Source organism: Eleutherodactylus coqui, chromosome 5, assembly GCF_035609145.1.
Source record: "Eleutherodactylus coqui strain aEleCoq1 chromosome 5, aEleCoq1.hap1, whole genome shotgun sequence".
NCBI classification, from domain to species: Eukaryota; Metazoa; Chordata; class Amphibia; order Anura; family Eleutherodactylidae; genus Eleutherodactylus; species Eleutherodactylus coqui.
In genome coordinates, this window is record NC_089841.1 from 275,055,148 (window position 1) to 275,076,464 (window position 21,317).

General features: G+C 49.6%; 1 protein-coding gene across 1 annotated transcript in view; it reads right to left on the reverse strand.

Moving 5' to 3' along the window:
- The window catches only part of SHC2 (SHC adaptor protein 2), a 79,716-nt gene that overhangs the window by 15,256 nt on the left and 43,143 nt on the right, over positions 1–21,317 (reverse strand). The window contains exons 7-9 of the mRNA XM_066604758.1: positions 1,671–1,797; positions 1,141–1,327; positions 900–966 (exon numbers count right to left, since the gene is read on the reverse strand). Of these exons, the coding sequence (XP_066460855.1) occupies positions 900–966; positions 1,141–1,327; positions 1,671–1,797 (381 nt within the window). The remainder of the gene's footprint in view (positions 1–899; positions 967–1,140; positions 1,328–1,670; positions 1,798–21,317) is intronic.

Consider the following 21,317-nt stretch of genomic DNA (forward strand, 5'->3'; position numbering starts at 1 on the left):
AGTTTGCTCTACACTAGTCCTGAACACTGGTGTATAACATTGCCTACGAGCCATAAAAGCCCTGTATATCACTCTCAGAGTGTTAGGGCGGGCTGTTATGGCTCTTAGACAGCGTTATACACCAGTTTTAGGCCCAATGTCCACATACCGATTTTAATTATAACATCCGCAGGGGTCTCCTGTGCCGGAGATCTGCACCTCTTACTGCCCAAAGGGACCCATTAGCATCCGCATGGCAAGTAAAAGCATGCAGATGGGATTTTTTCCCGGTGTGCGGGCTGCACACATGGGAAGAAATCACAGCGTGCTCCATTTTCCATGGCAGTCAATGGAAGCCGTCCCCGCCACGGCACACCCTCAGCTGTCACTGTGAAGGGGCCGCGGATCTGCGGGAAAGCAGGAGATTCAAAATAGAAAAAAATGGCACTGTGCATATCTGCAGTACTGAAGAAAGAAGATCCGGCCACCACGGAGGGGACCCGCGCTGGATCCAGGCAGGTAAGAAGCTGCCATTCTCCTGTCATGTCTGCGGTTACGTATGGATAGCACTGCGGGATTCAGCAGTGGACTCCATGCTTGCAAGTGGACATGAGGCCTTAGGGTTTATTCACCAGTTTTGGGGTTTATTCACCAGTTTTAGGGTTTATTCACCAGTTTTAGGGGTTTTGGTGGACTTCCTGTTCAGTTCAAACTAGATCGCGCTGAATCAATTTTTTTTCAAAACTAACATAACATTTGAAAATTTGCTCATGACTTAAACTGAAGAATGGAAATCGTCTCCATCAGCCAAAACACTTATCATTTATGCTTCAAGTGGGCAACACTGTATTAAGGATTGCATGAAAGTTTAGCAACAAGAAGGCTGGGTGCAAAACTCTGATCTTTACTAGTAACTTTACCATGGTCTTCCAAGTCCCACTGTGATCCAGTGTGCGTTACTGGTGCCCGTCTGGCTGGAGATCCCATCTACAAAGAGATGTAAGGTGTAGAGTGAGGCATTTCATGTATAGACTTCATTGAAAGTGATTTCATCCTGGTTACTGATGAAGCTAGACTCGCACAATGATGTATTTAATGGCTCACATGTCCAACTAGAAGTAAAGGTGATACAAGGAGTGTTAAACAAGACATTCATAATACCTGAGTCCACGGCCCATTACTTGGTACTTGTGTGCTGGTTTGGTTGGTTGCACCGGGCTCTCTGACTCGGCAGTCTTGTACCCCTCCAAGAGGCGGCTCCTTGCCAGGTATACTATTGTAATAGTTGTGTTCATTATTCTGATCCTCCTCAGCTGCCCATGCCAGCTCTTCACTCCCAACCACTACCCTTAAGAGACAAATGACACATAAGTGAGCACACATGTCCTCCTACAGTTACTGTACAATACACCAGCTGTGCGCCGATAGCTTCTATTGTCTATATGCATTGTTTCTATATGACTTCCTAAGAGGCGTCATCCAACCAAGCATGGAAGCATCATACAGGGATACATATTATTAAATAGAAGGAAACAGAAGAAAAGTCTCAACTGGTTGGTATGTTCACAAGTAGGTAATAGACAACGTCTTGCCTTCTCTTTGTTAGACTCAAGACGCATTCTATTTTTAAGTAGGAAATTAACTGGAGCTACAGACTGAAAAATGTAGATTAAACTAGGTGTCCATCGTACCTGTCTGGGGGCGCTGCCACTTTTGGGGGACTGTGCAGGAACTGTTTGAACCTCAACTCAAAGGCTTGTCCTACAGTGCTGATCACACTTTGAGCCAACCCATCACAGCACTCCAGAATGTGACAGGCTGCAGATGATTGGGGGACACAAGGGAACAGATGGGAGGATAGGGATGGTATAAAGTAGGACAGTGAGGGTAGTTCAAGAGACAAAAACACACATTAACACCAAGATGAAATAAACAGAAGGTCTGAAGTATGAAACAAGGAAAGAAAATTATGGACAGATGGTTATATGTTGTTCATCATGTGCCACACTATCATCTTGGATCGTGGAAATAGTTCATTTTCCTATTGGCAACATCATTCACCATCCAGTTCTGAAATCATCTACTTGTAATAAAGCCCCTTTTAACTTGCATATCAAAAAAGCATATAGTGCAGAGTGGAAACAATGGGAAACCTTTATCAAAATGGGTGCAAGCAAAATGAGGAGGAGTTTGCCATAACAGCCAATCAGACCCAAAAGACCACTGAAAAATGAGTCAAAATTGGAATTGTAGCTGCTCCCCTGCTGTTAATGACTGTAGCCCACGGTCTACCATGCCAATGACTGTAGCCCACAGTCTACCATGCCAATGACTGTTGTCCACGGTCTACCATGCCAATGACTGTTGTCCACGGTCTACCATGCCAATGACTGTAGCCCACAGTCTACCATACCAATGACTGTTGTCCATGGTCTACCATGCCAATGACTGTTGCCCACGGTCTACCATGCCAATGACTGTTGCTCACAGTCTACCATACCAATGACTGTTGCCCACGGTCTACCATGCCAATGACTGTTGTCCACGGTCTACCATGTCAATGACTGTTGTCCACGGTCTACCATGCCAATGACTGTTGTCCACGGTCTACCATGCCAATGACTGTTGCCCACGGTCTACCATGCCAATGACTGTTGCCCACGGTCTACCATGCCAATGACTGTTGTCCACGGTCTACCATGCCAATGACTGTTGTCCACGGTCTACCATGCCAGCCTTCATGTCGCACTGATGATTCAGAACTGATTATCTGGAATTTTCAATGCAGGATACTCCTGCAAAGTTATAGCTTTCAGACTCGTAAGCATCGGAGGTGCTCAGGTTCTACAACTGAGTTGGCTTTATCTCAATACAAAATTGATATTCACTAGTCTTAGACACATTTTGTTGACTTTTGCTTTAATTATTACAACCTTGTTGATTCTAGAAAGTTCAACACTCAGAAAGCAGCATCATAAAAGGTGGTAAGTAATTCAGATCCACACAGCGGTCCGATCGGGATACTCTTTGTTTTATTTTCCTTCCATGGTCATGATAGCATAGCGACGTTTCGACCCATCACATGGGTCTTTCTCCAGCTTTTCCTTGTTTGTAACCTTGTTAATTCTGTCATTTTATTTATAAATAAATATATATATCAGGATTAGAGATAAATTAAATCGGAAATGTTTTTTAGGTATCAGATTTTATTTTGGTGAATTTTGAATGATAGATTCTTCCATTGTAACCAATGAGCGGCCAACCATACACACCAGGCTAAAGTTAAGTTGAGTTAGACGTTATCACTCTGGTTCCACTTTTCGATGATTTAGTGATTATTTATTCTACCATTGAATGTCTCAACATTAGGAAATGTTTGGTTCAGTAAATAGGATCCACACTTTGCTTGGAGTGGTACTGCCATCTGCCAAGATTGATTTGGTGCCAATTTTTGCCCTGGGGGTCTTACATAGATGAAGTTCAATCCTATTAACAAGGAATATTATAATAAGGATTATTGAATAAACCTGTCTAGTCAACTCATATGCAACACTTTTAAGGGGTTCTCATCAGATACAACCCCTTTTAGCATGTGGCACCAGGGTCCAGCAGCTCTTTGCTCCAGGTCTTGTTCCTGGCACCCCGAGCAAACAGTTACAGTGAAAAAGTAGTATTATAGTGATAGGGGCTAAAAGAAATTAATATATGTTGCTTAACAAATCCATTTGAAGATAAAGTATGAACTGCGATATTTTATGTGTGAAAGAGAACTCATGACTGTTTTGAGGAACAGACCTGTGGTTTCCTGTCTTCTTCAGCTCTACGTCTGACCTAAATGGAATCAGGAAGGTCACCAGAGCAGATGTTCATAAGTTTAGCAAGAAATGGCTTGACCACAGAGAGTCATCAGTTCTTTAAAGAAAAATATGTTTGTCTAAGTCATATATCACAAGTCTAAGTCAAATGTTAAGTCATAAGTTTATTGTCAAATGTGAAATCACGAGTTTTTCCCTGTTTAACCACAAGTCGCATCCCTGCAAGAGCGATTGGCTATAAAAACCAAGACAATGCAAATAATAAACAGTCACTTGTTTCAAACCATACTAAGTGTACTAGTGTGTTCTGTGGCTCCAGGAGCGCTCCTACCTAGGTCAATTTGGAAACGGACAACATCACTGACCAGTCTGTTTGAGCAGGCTAACCCCCAACAGTTTTTGGCGCCCAACTAGGGGGCGGGGCTTATCTTTACGGGACATCGCAACCAGTAGACTGAAACAAACTCCTGGCCCGTTGACGTGGATACTGGATCCTGAGACCCCAGACTGAAAACACCGGTGTAAAGGTAAGAGCTTGTCTTACTATTATACAGTCTGGATTCTTTTGATGTGTGTCTCTAACGGACTAGAGGTTAGTTGTTGCCTGTTTCCTATATTTTCTGCCCCGTCCATATTTTAGAGTGAATAAGTTCATTTAACTGTCCTAGACGGAAGAACTCACTCATTGGGACTTAAAGAGTCATGTTGTCTGTATTGGAGATTGAAATAATTGTTATTGTTATAGTCTCATTTCTGGCAGTCATATTCTTACTCTGGATCTGTTATAATATTACTAAAAGTTCCCTAAGAGGCGAAGTCTGGTCTCCCCTGAATCCTAGTGTTTGAAGTTGACCACGTTTTAGTTCTGTAAATCTATTCCGGGACAGGGAACTGTGTGTTCCCAGATAGTCTCAGTGATTATCTTAGTTTACTGTGTGAAATATACGTCCTGTATACTTAGTGAAGAATAGTTGGAAGTGGTCAAACATGAGGTCTGAACAATCTAAGACATATCAGACTCCTATTGAAATAATTAAAGATAGAGAAGGGGAGGACATTTGCAGACAAGCCTATAAAGTTTACAAACGTATAGGCCTCAAGAAGGCGGGAACATTCAATTATGAATTTTGGTCACAATATGAGGATAAGCATAGAAAGGTAATAAGAAATAAGGGTTTGGAAAAGGGCATGAAGGCCATCCTGGACTGCTCTAAAACAGCAGAAGACGAACACTGGGACTCCGAGTCCCGAGGCGAGGGCATTTTAGTTTATTGTCCTATGGCCCAGCCACCAATAGACGTTCCCATGGAAACCCCTACGGTTCCATTGGTCCCTCCTGTCGTCCCAGCCGCTCCACCAATGTCTGCAAATAATCCCTTTAATTCTCTGTATCCCAATTTGCCGCCCCTGCCCCCTACGTATCCACAGGCTACTGCCCAGATGGATACACCTCCCTACAGCCCTCAATCAGGATCCCCGGGCCCTGAAGTAAATAGAGGTCCGGCTTGGGATTGTCCACGTTGTGGTCAACAGAATGCCTGTCTTAGAGAACTCTGTACAGTATGTGGGACTCCACGTTCCAGGGACCAGTGTAGACAACCGGTTCCCTTGTTCCCCGTTACAACCTCCACTACCCATTATAGAGAACCAAACAGACCGAGTCCACCATTGGGCACGGTCAGACAAGAGGACACCGACAGACCATCGTCTTCTAATGACAGACCCACGGACGCACATAGACCAACTCCCGGGTCTACAGTCACTACATGGCGACCCTGGAGCGCCACAGACCAGATGGCACTGTGTCAGCAACTGCCCGATCCCCAGACAGAGCCAGCAGCTTTCCATAGAAAGTTGGAAGTCATACAGAAAAACTACTCTGCCACTTGGACAGACATGGAATGTCTTATGAATGTAAAATGTCCTCTGGGCCTTTACAATAGTATTGCTCAATTTTGTGGTCTTGAAGATCGCCCAGATGACCCCCAGACATTACTTAGTGGTACTCAATATGTGGACAAGGTTAAGGCCTGGTTTAAGGATAAAGCCCAAGAGAGACGTACAGCCCTAACCCAGTGTAGACAGAACAAGGGCGAGTCTATTGAATGTTACTTTGGCCGTTTAGAGGAAGTAGGCAGAGATCTGGGTTTGTATGATTGTCCAAAAGCCATACGTAATGCTGCTTTTTGTGAAGCCTTTATGCAAGGAATAGATAAGCGCCTGTCCGACCGCGTTAAAGCATGTACCCCCGATTGGCGACAGGCCAAACCGCGTGATCTATATAAGAAAGCTGTAGGATTTGTCATGGACACAGAAGACCACGCAAAGGGTGTTATGGTTAAACATTACATGTTACCATACAGTGCGGCACGGGGTCCCGCGGTCGGCGCGCGTCGCTCCGGCGTCGGCTCCAGCAGCCTGGAGCCCTGTGTCGAGGTCATCCCAGCAGCTTGGGTTGGCCAGTGGGCGGCGGCGTGGGCGTGCCCGCCCGTAGGGTGCCGCCCGCACTCCTTTGTGCTTCTTATACAGCAGTGGATGGAGTTGCCTCCTCCCACTCTTCGCCCCTGGGCGGAACCTTGTGGTTAAAAGACTGGCAGTGAACCGAGCTCACTGCCAGTTATTGGTTCTGCATGCATCTAGCCAGTCTGTCTGCGGTTCTCCTCAGCCAGTCCCTAGTTGTCGGTCAGCTCCCTCTGGTCCCCTATTACTAAGTCTGTTTTTGTTGGTTCTGTTTGCCTCTAATCTAGTCTGGCCCAGTCAGCACTAGTTGCTATCCAGCACCCTGCCAGTTTGCCTGTGAGTCCCATCTCCAGCCTTGTAAGTTTTGTTGGTCTGATTCATCTGCCTCCCCTGTCGGCACTCTGTTCCCCCCATTAGGTAGTTTCCTGCTTGTCAGCCGCCAGGTCCCTAGCCAGGGCAGGGACCGCCGTCCAGTTGTCCGCCTGGGGTTAGCCAGGGCCGAGGCAAGTAGGCAGGGACAGTGGGGTGCGGGAAGATCAGGGCACCCCACTTGGCGCTCGGGGGGCAGAGTGCCGTAACATAATAACTGGCCCTTAAAATATTGTTTTTCTTTTCATGGCGGCGATCAGCGCCCTTGCAAACCAGCTGCAAGACCTGGTGCCGGTGATCCGGGATTTGTCAGCTCGCATGGTGGCCCAGGAGCAGTGGGCGTTGTCGCAGGGGCAGAACGCCTTTACCAGTCCCGAACCCAAGTTCCCTCTTCCTGAGGTGTTCTCTGGGGAGAGGAACAAGTTTTTGTTTTTCAACAGGCGTGTCGCCTGTTTTTTCGGATGCGTCCCCATTCTTCCGGCTCGAAGGTCCAGAGGGTCGGGCTTATAATGTCCCTGCTGCGGGGCTCTGCCCAGACCTGGGCCTTTTCCATTCCCGAGGGTTCCCCCTCCCTACAGTCGGTGGACTCCTTTTTTCAGGAACTCGGGGGTATCTTCGATGAACCGGACCGAGTGGGGTTGGCGGTTTCGCGGTTGCTGGCGCTGCACCAGGGGTCGCTTTGTGTGGAGGATTATTGCTCCAATTTCAGACGCTATGCGGGCGATACTGCATGGAACGATAGCGCCCTGAAAGACGTTTTTATGCAAGGTCTCTCGGACGCGGTCAAAGAACTGTTGATCTCCCATCCCGTTCCCGGGTCCTTAAAGGTGGCGATGGAGTTAGCAGTGAAGGCAGATAGGAGGCTCAGGGCTGGGAAGCAAGATAGACCGACCCATAGAGTCAGGGAGGTCATTTGTCCTGTTCCCTCCCCGTCCGTACCTGTCTCTGTTCCCGAACCTATGGAACTTGACCTGCTGGACCCCGAGGAGCGACGCCGGATTCGGTTATTACATCATCTCTGTCTCTAGTGCGGGAAAGCTGGACATCGGGTGATAACTTGCCCCGGGAGGCCTCAGCGTCCACAGTCTGAATCGGCAGAAAGACTTCCAGTCCTAGGCGATTGCAGGGAGGGTCGCCTAGGACCTCAGGTACGTCCTAGACTTCTGATACCCTGCCAGGTTAGATTCCGGAACTTCTCCCGCCTAGGGCAGGCGTTTATTGATTCCGGAGCAGCTGCTAACCTGATAAGCATGCGTCTCGTTGAGCCCCTGAGGGCTGAATTTGTGGCGCTGAAGACGCCAATTCGTTTTGCTAGCATTGATGCTACTCCTCTTGCTTCGGGCTTGGTACGATGGAGGACCCCAGTGTTACAACTCACGGTGGGGGGTCGCCATTCGGAAGGTCTATCATTCCTGGTGATGGAGAAAATGTCGGTAGACATGGTACTAGGGATGCCGTGGCTGGCGTTGCACAACCCCCAATTCGATTGGGCAACTGGGGAGCTAACCCAGTGGGGGCCGTACTGCCATAGCCATCGCGCTCCCCCTCCTCCCTGCTCAGTCGATACCGCACTCAGTCCCCGAGGTATCACTTACCCTCACACCCCGTCCGCCCGTCCTGCTGCTGTCGCCGCCGGTGCGCTGCAGGGGGGACGGAAGAAAGGGGTGGGGTCTCGTATGCAGTTGCATTGTGAGGAGAGTCGGTCGGTATTTGAGCCGTACAGGGTGGGACAGAAGGGGTACCGGTCCTCTGGAAATCGCAAAAGGAGGGGTCGCACGGGGTGCCATAAGTCTTTGTCGAAACCTGTTGTCTCTTCGGTGATGCCCACCTCCGGTCCCCCGCCGCCCACCCTGGTCTGTGATGAAGTTGAACACAAGGCCCAGGAGGTCCTGGATTCTTGCCGGGGTCCAGGAACCGTACAATATTTGGGGGCCCGGAAGAGTTTTTTGGAGTATGATAGCTCAGATGACAGTGATTTTAAAGTTAGAGATGCCTCAGATTTTGAAGGCAGCGTCATTGGTAGCGAGGATGGGTCAAAAGACAGTGGCGAATGGTTGGACATTGACTCGGAAGACGACCTGAAACATGACGATATGTCAACGGTTGGCCCTGAAGGAAATGGGGCAGCCACAGACTACCGAAGTCATGGACCTGAGGATCAGTCCATGGTGTCCGCTCAGGAGGGTCACATTCTCGGGTTGGTACAGCGTTTTCACAGCCGTTGCCTGGATAAGCCTGGTCGAGTTTCCGGGGGCCCGGAGGTCCCCCGTCAGAGGGGGGGGTAATGTTACCATACAGTGCGGCACGGGGTCCCGCGGTCGGCGCGCGTCGCTCCGGCGTCGGCTCCAGCAGCCTGGAGCCCTGTGTCGAGGTCATCCCAGCAGCTTGGGTTGGCCAGTGGGCGGCGGCGTGGGCGTGCCCGCCCGTAGGGTGCCGCCCGCACTCCTCTGTGCTTCTTATACAGCAGTGGGTGGAGTTGCCTCCTCCCACTCTCCGCCCCTGGGCGGAACCTTGTGGTTAAAAGCTCACTGCCAGTTATTGGTTCTGCATGCACCTAGCCAGTCTGTCTGCGGTTCTCCTCAGCCAGTCCCTAGTTGTCGGTCAGCTCCCTCTGGTCCCCTATTACTAAGTCTGTTTTTGTTGGTTCTGTTTGCCTCTAATCTAGTCTGGCCCAGTCAGCACTAGTTGCTATCCAGCACCCTGCCAGTTTGCCTGTGAGTCCCATCTCCAGCCTTGTAAGTTTTGTTGGTCTGATTCATCTGCCTCCCCTGTCGGCACTCTGTTCCCCCCATTAGGTAGTTTCCTGCTTGTCAGCCGCCAGGTCCCTAGCCAGGGCAGGGACCGCCGTCCAGTTGTCCGCCTGGGGTTAGCCAGGGCCGAGGCAAGTAGGCAGGGACAGTGGGGTGCGGGAAGATCAGGGCACCCCACTTGGCGCTCGGGGGGCAGAGTGCCGTAACATTACACCATGGAGGGGGACACAGCCCGACTTACAGACCCCAGACAGGAGACCCGTAAGTGTTATAACTACGGGAAGACTGGACACTTGGCCCGTAATTGTAGGGCCCCTAAACGCCCTAGACAGAACATGTCAGACGAAAGGGGGCAACAGGGAAGTACGGCCAATACCACATCATCCCGCCCACAGGGAAACAACGGGTATACCAATTACCAATGAAGGTCTGGCACTCTTTCCCCTGTGTCCCTTATAGTTACTGACACACGTGGGCCACAAATTTTTCAGCCTTCAAAAATCCAGGGGAAGGAGGTGCCCTTTTTAATTGACACAGGGGCCACTAAATCATGTGTCAGTACCTCACAAGTCAATGACCTTAGTATTCCCCTCTCAGACTCCATAGCCATAGCCGTTGGAGTGTCCGGTGAACCAACACCCATGCGTGAGACCAAGCCCATAGAAGTCTCCTTTCAAGGGTCACGAGTCCTCACTCGCTTCCTGGTGTCACCCGCTGGGGATTGCATCATGGGAACCGATGTGATGGGACCCCTGGGGTGCTGTATTCAGCTCCATCCTTCCGGTGAGGCTCATGTCAGTACTCCTGCGGCCGACCACCAAGTATTCTGTCTCATGGCAGCAGACTTGGTCACTCCGCCTCCTTCTTGTACTGTTTATGTGTTGACCCCAGAAGATACACAGGTTCTCTCAGCAGTGCCAGAGACCCTATGGGCAAAAGGGAAGACAGACTTGGGCCATCTCCACGTACCCCCAGTCATGGTGTATCTCAAAGATGGGGAAAAAGCCCCCATGATTCGCCAATACCCCCTAGCCATGGCACAGGAAGACGCAATAGCCTCCACTATTACAGAGTTATGTGCCTTGAATGCTTTAAAACCTTGCGTCTCACCCGCTAACATGCCACTCTTCCCGGTTAAAAAGAAAGTCAAGAAAGGCGAACCTGATACCTACCGGATGGTTCACGATCTAAGAGAAATTAATAAGGTGACCATCCTAGAGACACCTCTAGTCCCCAACCCCTACACTCTGTTGTCCACCATACCCTCCGGAACCTGTTGGTACACCCTGGTCGATCTTACCAATGCCTTCTTTTCTGTCCCGCTACACCCCGATTGCCAGTACCTGTTTGCCTTCACGTTCCGAGGAAAACAGTACTGCTGGACTGTCCTACCACAAGGGGCACAAAACAGCCCAAATCAATTCACCCGATGTATGATGCTTGTACTTGATGCATGGACGGTCCCACCGGGTGTGGCCCTGCTTCAGTATGTTGATGATCTCCTACTCTGTGCACCGGACAGACCTGCCTGCGTTGCGGCCTCACTCAGCCTCCTTTGTTTTCTTGCAGACAGCGGGTGTAAAGCCAGTAAAGACAAATTACAGTTTTGCAAATCTCATGTTGTGTTCCTTGGTCACTGCCTAGGTCCTGGTACAAAACACCTCATGCCAGAACGTACCAAGGTGGTGGAGGACATGCCACTCCCCGCCTCCCATGCTCAGATGCGGACATTTCTGGGGTTAGTTTCATATTGTCGGCCGTGGATTCGCTCTGCCTCCATGACCATGCAGCCTCTGTACGACTGCCTGAGTTCTAAGCCATTTGCTTTGACCCCGGAAGCCGAGTCAGCTTTCCATCAGCTGAAAATACAGATCACCAGCGCTCCGGCACTGGGTCTGCCAGACTATGATCATCCCTTCCAGATGTTCGTGACTGAGATGGCGGGACATGCTACTGCCGTCCTCACACAAGAGCATGGTGACAAAAAGCGCCCTGTAGCATACTACAGTGCACATCTTGACGCAGTAGCCAGGGGTTCACCCTCCTGTGTACGAGCAGTTCTGGCCGTACAAGCACTGCTTGAGAAAGCTTCTGAGGTGGTCCTAGACTACCCACTTGTGGTCCTCACGCCCCATGACGTACATGGAATTCTGACACAGGTGAGCCGTAGACATCTGTCTCTTGCTAGACAGGTCAAAATGGAACTTGCAGTACACTCTTCATCCAATGTCTCATTTCAACGTTGCACAACTTTGAATCCGGCCACCTTACTGCCATTAGGTGACACTGATTCAAATGGGGGAGTAAGTACAGGGGACCAGCTTTTCGCGAATTCCCTGACTGATGAGGAGGAGGCCTTTGATGCAGAACACCAGCACGACTGTGCAGCACTCATGGAGCAGGAGACAGCTGGGTTCGCACATGTCACTGATAAACCTCTCCTAAACCCCCACCTTGAAATGTTTGTGGATGGATCACGATACCAGAATGAGATGGGCAGATTTGTGACTGGGTTTGCTGTAGTATCAATGAATGAAGTACTGATAGGCCGCGCCATGCCCCCACATATGTCAGCACAGGAAGCGGAGCTGTGCGCTCTGACCGAGGCCTGCAAATTAGCCCGGGGAGTCACTGCTAATATCTACACGGACTCCAGGTACGCGTTTGGCGTTGCGCATGACTATGGGCCGATTTGGCGCGCGCGGAGCTTCTTAACAGCTCAAGGCAGACCGATAAAGAATGGTGAGGCAGTAAGTAGTTTAATGTCAGCTATCATGCTCCCAAAGCAGGTAGCCATAATAAAGGTAAAAGCACACACCCAAGGGGAATCCTTGGAAAGCAGAGGCAACGAGAAGGCAGACGGAGCAGCTAAGGCTGCAGCCCTGCTGGACTGGAGGACACCCGTGTGCAGAGTTCAGATCAGGTCCTGCCCAGCGGAGGAGGATCCTGATCCCCCTGCCAAGGACCAGACTCCCTCTGTCCCACCACAGAAGGAGGTGGACCTACTTCCCTCAGGGCAAGAGCAGGAGCGCTGGGCAAGTGCAGGGGCAGTAAAAGGAAATGAAGGTTGGATGATGGGTTCCCGTATTGTTTACCTGCGGCTGCCTATCCTAGTATGGCCCTTTTGGCTAATGGAAAGGTGCACGCTTCTCGTAATGCCATGGTAGCCCTGGTGGAGAAAATGTGGTACGCTCCGGGATTTGACAGGATGGCAAAGGCATATGTCAAGGCTTGTGAAATCTGTGCATTACACAACCCCGGTCAAGTAGTAAAGACCCCTCGGAAGTGCACTCCGCGACCTTTGTACCCCTTCCAGAGACTGCAGATAGATTACATCCAGCTGCCCAGGTCAGGAAGGTATGAGTATGTCCTAGTGTGCGTTGATCTGTTTTCTGGGTGGGCTGAGGCATACCCGGTTCCCAGAGCAACGGCACAGGCCACTGCAAAAAAACTTGTGTCAGAGTTAGTGTGCAGATTTGGGGTACCAGAGACCATTGAGAGCGACCGTGGTACTCACTTCACTGGTGAGGTAATGAAGGAAGTCATGTCCGCCTTAGGAGTAGAGCAGGCGTTCCACACCCCCTATCATCCGCAGAGCTCCGGAAAAGTGGAAAGACTCAATGGCACCCTCAAACTTAAGATACAGAAAGCCATGGTTGAAACAGGAAAACCTTGGCCCGAGTGCCTACCTCTGGCCCTCTACTCAGTACGGACCACGCCAAATAGGAAAACAGGACTGTCTCCTTATGAGATTCTCTTTGGCTCCGTGCCCAGGCTAGGACTGTATCACCCACAAGCTCTATCCCTGGGTCATGATAAAGTTACTTCCTTTGTGCAGGATTTATGCCAAAAGCTAAAAATAACACACGACCTAGTTTTCTCTTCTATTCCAGACCCTGATAGTTTGGAAGGATCCCACTCTCTGCAACCTGGAGATTGGGTGGTGGTAAAGAGACACGTCAGAAAGACTTTGGAATCTCGCTTTGACGGACCATACCAGGTACTGTTAACAACTCCCACCTCGGTCAAGCTAGAAGGCAAACCCACTTGGATCCATGCCTCACACTGCAAGAAAGTTCCAACGCCTCAGCACCACGAGGGGGGTGGAGAATAAGCCCAACCCAGGGTGGTGGGGGGGGATGGCAACCTGGACACCAGCACTGATAGTCTGGATAGGTGTATTATTTACCCTTTGTCTTCTTGGACTACTCTCTTTTCGGGACAACTCCTCACCAACTCTCAATGTAAGAAGAAGATGGACTGTTTGGGCGGAAGGACACCCCAACATGTGGGAATACCTTGCAAAAGACGTACTGAATATCTCCCACATGTGCATGCCCAACCTTCGGAGTGGGGAAGATACTTTACGGACTTGCTTACTGTCTATCCCCACTCCAATAAAGACACTTCGCGATATATATTCAATAGTGCATAACGATAGTGATGTGGAGGAGAGCAATGTTGTCCAGGAAAATACCTTTCTTAATGTATATGAATATTGTCCCCATTGTGATGCGGTCGAACATACACTTTGGTCAAATATGACTCGTTTCCGGGTCAGGAATGTCGCTCCGGCTGAGGTATGCTATAACTTCACGTGTAATAAAGAACATATGGGAGGCTGTGCGCAGAGAACCAGGGTGACTAGTGATTCCCAGAGACTCTGTAATCGCACAGTCCAGCAATGTAGAAAGGTACACACTCCTATGCTTTGTAACCACACAGTCCGAAGCCCCAGCCATTTTAGGCACGTCAAATTACCATTAGGCTGGGTCCTGTCCTGCGGTAACCTGACTTACACATATATTCCAGCTAACCTGACCGGAGGTCCCTGCTCCCTAGCTAGATTAAGTATACTAATGTACCAAAAACCTAGCAGCCCACAACTCACCAACAGACAAAGACGGGAGGTAGAAGGACTGGATAGCAACTGTGAAGGACCACCCACTCTACTTAGCTACTCAGAACATACGGCGGTTCCTTCCAGTCTTGTCACTAGGTAGTGTAGGGTCAGGGTGAGGCGACCTGGACGTGTTCACCATTAGGACTATCTCCAGGAGGGACATTGGTGTGGGTGAAGATTAGGGAGTCCCACGCCGTGCGTACCTGTACACGCTACTAGTATTGTAACATCATACTAGAGCGAGAAGAGAGACCCCTGGTGGTAGTTTTGATCTACACGTGTACATTGACGTCATAGGATAGCCAAGGGGGGTACCTGACGAGTTTTAAAAAAAAATAGAGACCAAGTTAAACCTAGATTTGAGTCCAGTTTCCTGGTCATTATGGTAAATAAACGTTGATTGGATTAATTATGTTTATTATAATTAGCAGCGGTTTATAAATTATACTAGAGACGCCTTATAGGGACTAGTCGACCAATAGGACCTACCTCGACTATGACTTTTTCAAAATAGAACTAGACCCTGCGTGTGACTTCCTGATGTCCAAAATGGGGGAATGATAGGGGCTAAAAGAATTAATATATGTTGCTTAACAGATCCATTTGAAGATAAAGTATGAACTGTGAAATATTTTATGTGTAAGAGGACTCATGACTGTTTTGAGGAAGAAGCCTGTGGTTTCCTGTCTTCTGGAGCTCCACGCCTGACCTGAATGGAATCAGGAAGGTCACCAGAGCAGATGTCCCTTATTCTGTCAAGAAATGGCTTAACCACAGAGAGTCATCAGTTTCTAAAGAGAATATGCTTGTCTAAGTAATATGTGGAATAACAAGTCTAAGTCATAAGTTTTTGTCAAATGTGAAATCACGAGTTTTTCCCTGTTTAACCACAAGTCGCATCCCTGTGAGGGCGACTGGCTATAAAAACCAAGACATGCAAATAATAAACTCAGAGTTCATTGCTTCAACCATATACGGTGTATGGCTCAATGCTTTGTCTCTCAGGAGCGCTCCTACCTAGGTCAATTTGGAAACGGACAACATCACTGACCAGTCTGTTTGAACAGGCTAACCCACGACAGGGTCTCTCCTCCTACAGGTGTAATACTCTGCAGAACTGGGGCCTCTCCTCCTACAGGTGTAATACTCTGCAGTACTGGGGGTCTCTCCTCCTACAGGTATAATACTCTGCAGTACAGGGGGTCTCTCCTCCTACAGGTGTAATACTCTGCAGAACAGGGGTCTTTCCTCCTACAGGTATAATACTCTGCAGTACAAGGGGTCTCTCCACCTACTGGTGTAATACTCTGCAGTACTGGTGGCTCGCCTCTTATAGGTGTAATACTCTGCAGTACTGGGGGTCTCTCCTTCTACAGGTGTAATACTCTGCAGTACTAGGGGTCTCCCCTCCTACAGGTGTAATACTCTACAGTACTGGGGGCTCTTCTTCCACATGTTTAATACTCTGCAGTACAGGGGGTCTCTCCACCTACTGGTGTAATACTCTGCAGTACTGGGGGTCCCTTTCCTCCTACAGGTGTAATACTGTGCAGCACTGGGGCCCTCTCCTCCTAAAGGTGTAATACTCTGCAGTACTGGGGGCCTCTCTTCCTACAGGTGTAATACTCTGCAGTATTGGTGGCTCTCCTCCTACAATTGTAATATTCTGCAGTACTTGGGGTCTCTCCTTCTACAGGTGTAATACTCTGCAGTACTAGGGGCCTCTTCTCCTACAGGTGTAATACTCTGCAGTACTAGGGACCTCTTCTCCTACAGGTGTAGTACTCTGCAGTACTGGTGGCCCGCCTCCTACAGGTGTAATACTCTGCAGAACTAGGGGGTCTTCTTCTACAGGTGTAATACTCTGCGGTACTGGGGGTCTCTCTCCTCGTACAGGTGTTATACTCTGCAGTACAGGGGGTCTCTCCACCTACTGGTCTAATACTCTGCAGTACTGGGGGCCTCTCCTACTACAGGTGTAATGCTCTGCAGTACTGCGGGCCCTCCTCCTCCAGGTGTAATACTCTGCAGTACTGGGGATCTCTCCTCCTACAGGTGTAATACTCTGCAGAACTGGGGGTCTCTCCTTCTACAGGTGTAATACTCTGCAGTACAGGGGGTCTCTCCTCCTACACATGTAATACTCTGCAGTACTGGGGGTCTCTCCTCCTACAGATGTAATACTCTGCAGTACTAGGGGTCTCCCCTCCTACCGGTGTAATACTCTGCAGTACAGGGGGTCTCTCCTCCTACAGGTGTAATACTCTTCAGTACTGGGATCTCTCCTTCTACAGGTGCAATACTCTGCAGTACTGGGGGTCTCCCTTTCTGCAGGTGTAATACTCTGCAGTACTAGGGGCCTCTCCTCCTACAGGTGTAATACTCTGCAGAACTGGGGGTCTCTCCTTTTTCAGGTGTAATACTCTGCAGTACTAGGGGCCTCTCCTCCTACAGGTGTAATACTCTGCAGAACTGGGGGTCTCTCCTTTTTCAGGTGTAATACTCTGCTGTACTGGGGGTCTCTCCTCCTACAGGTGTAATACTCTGCAGTACTGAGGTCTCTCCTTCTACAGGTTTAATACTCTGCAGTACAGGGGGTCTCTCCTCCTACAGATGTAATACTCTGCAGTACTGCGGGACTCTCCTCCTACAGGTGTAATACTCTTCAGTACTGGGATCTCTCCTTCTACAGGTGTAATACTCTGCAGTACTGGGGGTCTCCCTTTCTGCAGGTGTAATACTCTGCAGTACTAGGGGTCTCTGCTCCTACAGGTGTAATACTCTGCAGTACTGGGGGTCTCTCCTTTTTCAGGTGTAATACTCTGCAGTACTGGGGGTCTCTCCTCCTACAGGTGTAATACTCTGCAGTACTGAGGTCTCTCTTTCTATAGGTGTAATACTCTGCAGAACTGGGGACTCTCCTCCTACAGGTATACTACCCTGCAGTACAAGGGGTCTCTCCACCTACTGGTGTAGTACTCTGCAGTACTGGTGGCTCGCCTCCTACAGGTGTAAAACTCTGCAGTAGTCAGGGCCTCTCCTACTACAGGTGTAATACTCTGCAGTACTGGGGGCCTCTCCTCCTACAGGTGTAATACTCTGCAGAACTGGGGGCTCTTCTTCTACAGGTGTAATACTCTGCTGTACTGGGGGTCTCTCTCCTCCTACAGATGTAATACTCTGCAGTACAGGGGGTCTCTCCACCTACTGGTGTAATACTCTGCAGTACTGGGAGCTCTCCTCCTACAGGTGTAATATTCTGCAGTACAGGGGACCTCTCCTCCTACAGGTGTAATACTCTGCAGTACTGGGGTCCTCTCCTCCTACAGGTGTACTACTCTGCAGTACTGGGGTCCTCTCCTCCTACAGGTGTAATACTCTGCAGTACTGGGGGTCTCTCCTCCTACAGGTGTAATACTCTGCAGTACTGGGGTCCTCTCCTCCTACAGGTGTAATACTCTGCAGTACTGGGGGTCTCTCCTTCTACAGGTGTAATACTCTGCAGTACCGGGGGTCTCCCCTCCTACAGGTGTAATACTCTGCAGAACTCGGGACTCTCCTCCTACAGGTGTAATACTCTGCAGTACTGGGGGCTCTTCTTCCATATGTGTAATACTCTGCAGTACAGGGGGTCTCTCCACCTACTGGTGTAATACTCTGCAGTACTGGGGGTCTCTCCTTCTACAGGTGTAATACTCTGCAGTACTGGGGGTCTCTCCTTCTACAGGTGTAATACTCTGCAGTTCAGGGGGTCTCTCCTTCTACAGGTGTAATACTCTGCAGTACTGGGGTCCTCACCTTCTACAGGTGTAATACTCTGCAGTACTGCGGGTCCTTCTCCTCCTACAGGTGTAATACTCCGCAGTACGGGGGGTCTCTCCTCCTACAGGTATAATACTCTGCAGTACTGGGAGCTCTCCTCCTACAGGTGTAATACTCTGCAGTACAGGGGACCTCTCCTCCTACAGGTGTAATACTCTGCAGTACTGGGGTCCTCTCCTCCTACAGGAGTACTACTCTGCAGTACAGGGGGTCTCTCCTTCTACAGGTGTAATACTCTGTAGTACTGGGGTCCTCTCCTCCTACAGGTGTAATACTCTGCAGTACTGGGGGTCTCTCCTTCTATAGGTGTAATACTCTGTAGTTCAGGGGGTCTCTCCTCCTACAGGTGTAATACTCTATAGTACTGGGGGTCTCTCCTTCTACAGGTGTAATACTCTGCAGTACTGGGGTCCTCACCTCCTACAGTTGTAATACTCTGCAGTACTGCGGGTCCTTCTCCTCCTACAGGTGTAATACTCTGCAGTACGGGGGGTCTCTCCTCCTACAGGTGTAATACTCTGCAGTACAGGGGGACTCTCCACCTACTGGTGTAATACTCTGCAGTACTGGGGGTCCTTCTCCTCCTACAGGTGTAATACTCTGCAGTACTGGGGGCTCTTCTTCCACATGTGTAATACTCTGCAGTAGAGGGGGTCTCTCCAACTACTGGTGTAATACTCTGCAGTACTGGGAGTCTCTCCTTCTACAGGTGTAATACTCTGCAGTACTGGGGGTCTCTCCTTCTACAGGTGTAATACTCTGCAGTTCAGGGGGTCTCTCCTCCTACAGGTGTAATACTCTGCAGTTCAGGGGGTCTCTCCTCCTACAGGTGTACTACTCTGCAGTACTGGGGGTCTCTCCTTCTACAGGTGTAATACTCTGCAGTACTGGGGTCCTCTCCTCCTACAGGTGTAATACTCTGCAGTACTGGGGGTCTCTCCTTCTACAGGTGTAATACTCTGCAGTACTAGGGGTCTCCCCTCCTACAGGTGTAATACTATGCAGAACTGGGGACTCTCCTCCTACAGGTGTAATACTCTGCAGTACTGGGGGTCTCTCCACCTACTGGTGTAATACTCTGCAGTACTGGTGGCTCGCCTCCTACAGGTGTAATACTCTGCAGTAGTCAGGGCCTCTCCTACTACAGGTGTAATACTCTGCAGAACTGGGGTCTCTTCTTCTACAGGTGTAATACTCTGCTGTACTGGGGGTCTCTCTCCTCCAACAGATGTAATACTCTGCAGTACTGGTGTCTCTCCTTCTACAGGTGTAATACTCTGCAGTAGTCAGGGCCTCTCCTACTACAGGTGTAATACTCTGCAGAACTGGGGGCTCTTCTTCCACAGGTGTAATACTCTGCAGTACTGGGGGCCTCTCCTCCTACAGGTGTAATACTCTGCAGTTCGGGGGTCTCTCCTCCTACAGGTGTAATACTCTGCAGTACTGAGGTCTCTCCTTCTACAGGTTTAATACTCTGCAGTAGTGGTGGTCTCCCTTTCTACAGGTGTAATACTCTGCAGAACTGGGGACTCTCCTCCTACAGGTGTAATACTCTGCAGTACTGGGGGTCTCTCCACCTACTGGTGTAATACTCTGCAGTACTGAGGTCTCTCCTTCTACAGGTTTAATACTCTGCAGTAGTGGTGGTCTCCCTTTCTACAGGTGTAATACTCTGCAGAACTGGGGACTCTCCTCCTACAGGTGTAATACTCTGCAGTACTGGGGGTCTCTCCACCTACTGGTGTAATACTCTGCAGTACTGGTGGCTCGCCTCCTACAGGTGTAATACTCTGCAGTAGTCAGGGCCTCTCCTACTACAGGTGTAATACTCTGCAGAACTGGGGTCTCTTCTTCTACAGGTGTAATACTCTGCTGTACTGGGGGTCTCTCTCCTCCAACAGATGTAATACTCTGCAGTACTGGTGTCTCTCCTTCTACAGGTGTAATACTCTGCAGTAGTCAGGGCCTCTCCTACTACAGGTGTAATACTCTGCAGAACTGGGGGCTCTTCTTCTACAGGTGTAATACTCTGCAGTACTGGGGGCCTCTCCTCCTACAGGTGTACTACTCTGCAGTACTGGGGGTCTCTCCTTCTACAGGTGTAATACTCTGCAGTACTGGGGTCCTCTCCTCCTACAGGTGTAATACTCTGCAGTACTGGGGGTCTCTCCTTCTACAGGTGTAATACTCTGCAGTACTAGGGGTCTCCCCTCCTACAGGTGTAATACTATGCAGAACTGGGGACTCTCCTCCTACAGGTGTAATACTCTGCAGTACTGGGGGCTCTTCTTCCACATGTGTAATACTCTGCAGTACAGGGGGTCTCTCCACCTACTGGTGTAATACTCTGCAGTTCGGGGGTCTCTCCTCCTACAGGTGTAATACTCTGCAGTACTGAGGTCTCTCCTTCTACAGGTTTAATACTCTGCAGTAGTGGTGGTCTCCCTTTCTACAGGTGTAATACTCTGCAGAACTGGGGACTCTCCTCCTAAAGGTGTAATACTCTGCAGTACTGGGGGTCTCTCCACCTACTGGTGTAATACTCTACAGTACTGGTGGCTCGCCTCCTACAGGTGTAATACTCTGCAGTAGTCAGGGCCTCTCCTACTACAGGTGTAATACTCTGCAGAACTGGGGGCTCTTCTTCGACAGGTGTAATACTCTGCTGTACTGGGGGTCTCTCTCCTCCAACAGATGTAATACTCTGCAGTACTGGTGTCTCTCCTTCTACAGGTGTAATACTCTGCAGTAGTCAGGGCCTCTCCTACTACAGGTGTAATACTCTGCAGAACTGGGGGCTCTTCTTCTACAGGTGTAATACTCTGCTGTACTGGGGGTCTCTCTCCTCCTACAGATGTAATACTCTGCAGTACTGGGGGTCTCTCCACCTACTGGTCTAATTCTCTGCAGTACTGGGGGCCTCTCCTACTGCAGGTGTAATACTCTGCAGAACTGGGGACTCTCCTGCTACAGGTGTAATACTCTGCAGTACTGAGGGCTCTTCTTCCACATGTGTAATACTCTGCAGTACAGGGGGTCTCTCCACCTACTGGTGTAATACTCTGCAGTACTGGGGGTCCTTCTCCTCCTACAGGTGTAGTACTCTGCAGTACTGGGGGTCTCTCCTTCTACAGGTATAATACTCTGCAGTACTGGGGGTCTCTCCTTCTACAGGTATAATACTCTGCAGTACTGGGGTCCTCTCCTCCTACAGGTGTA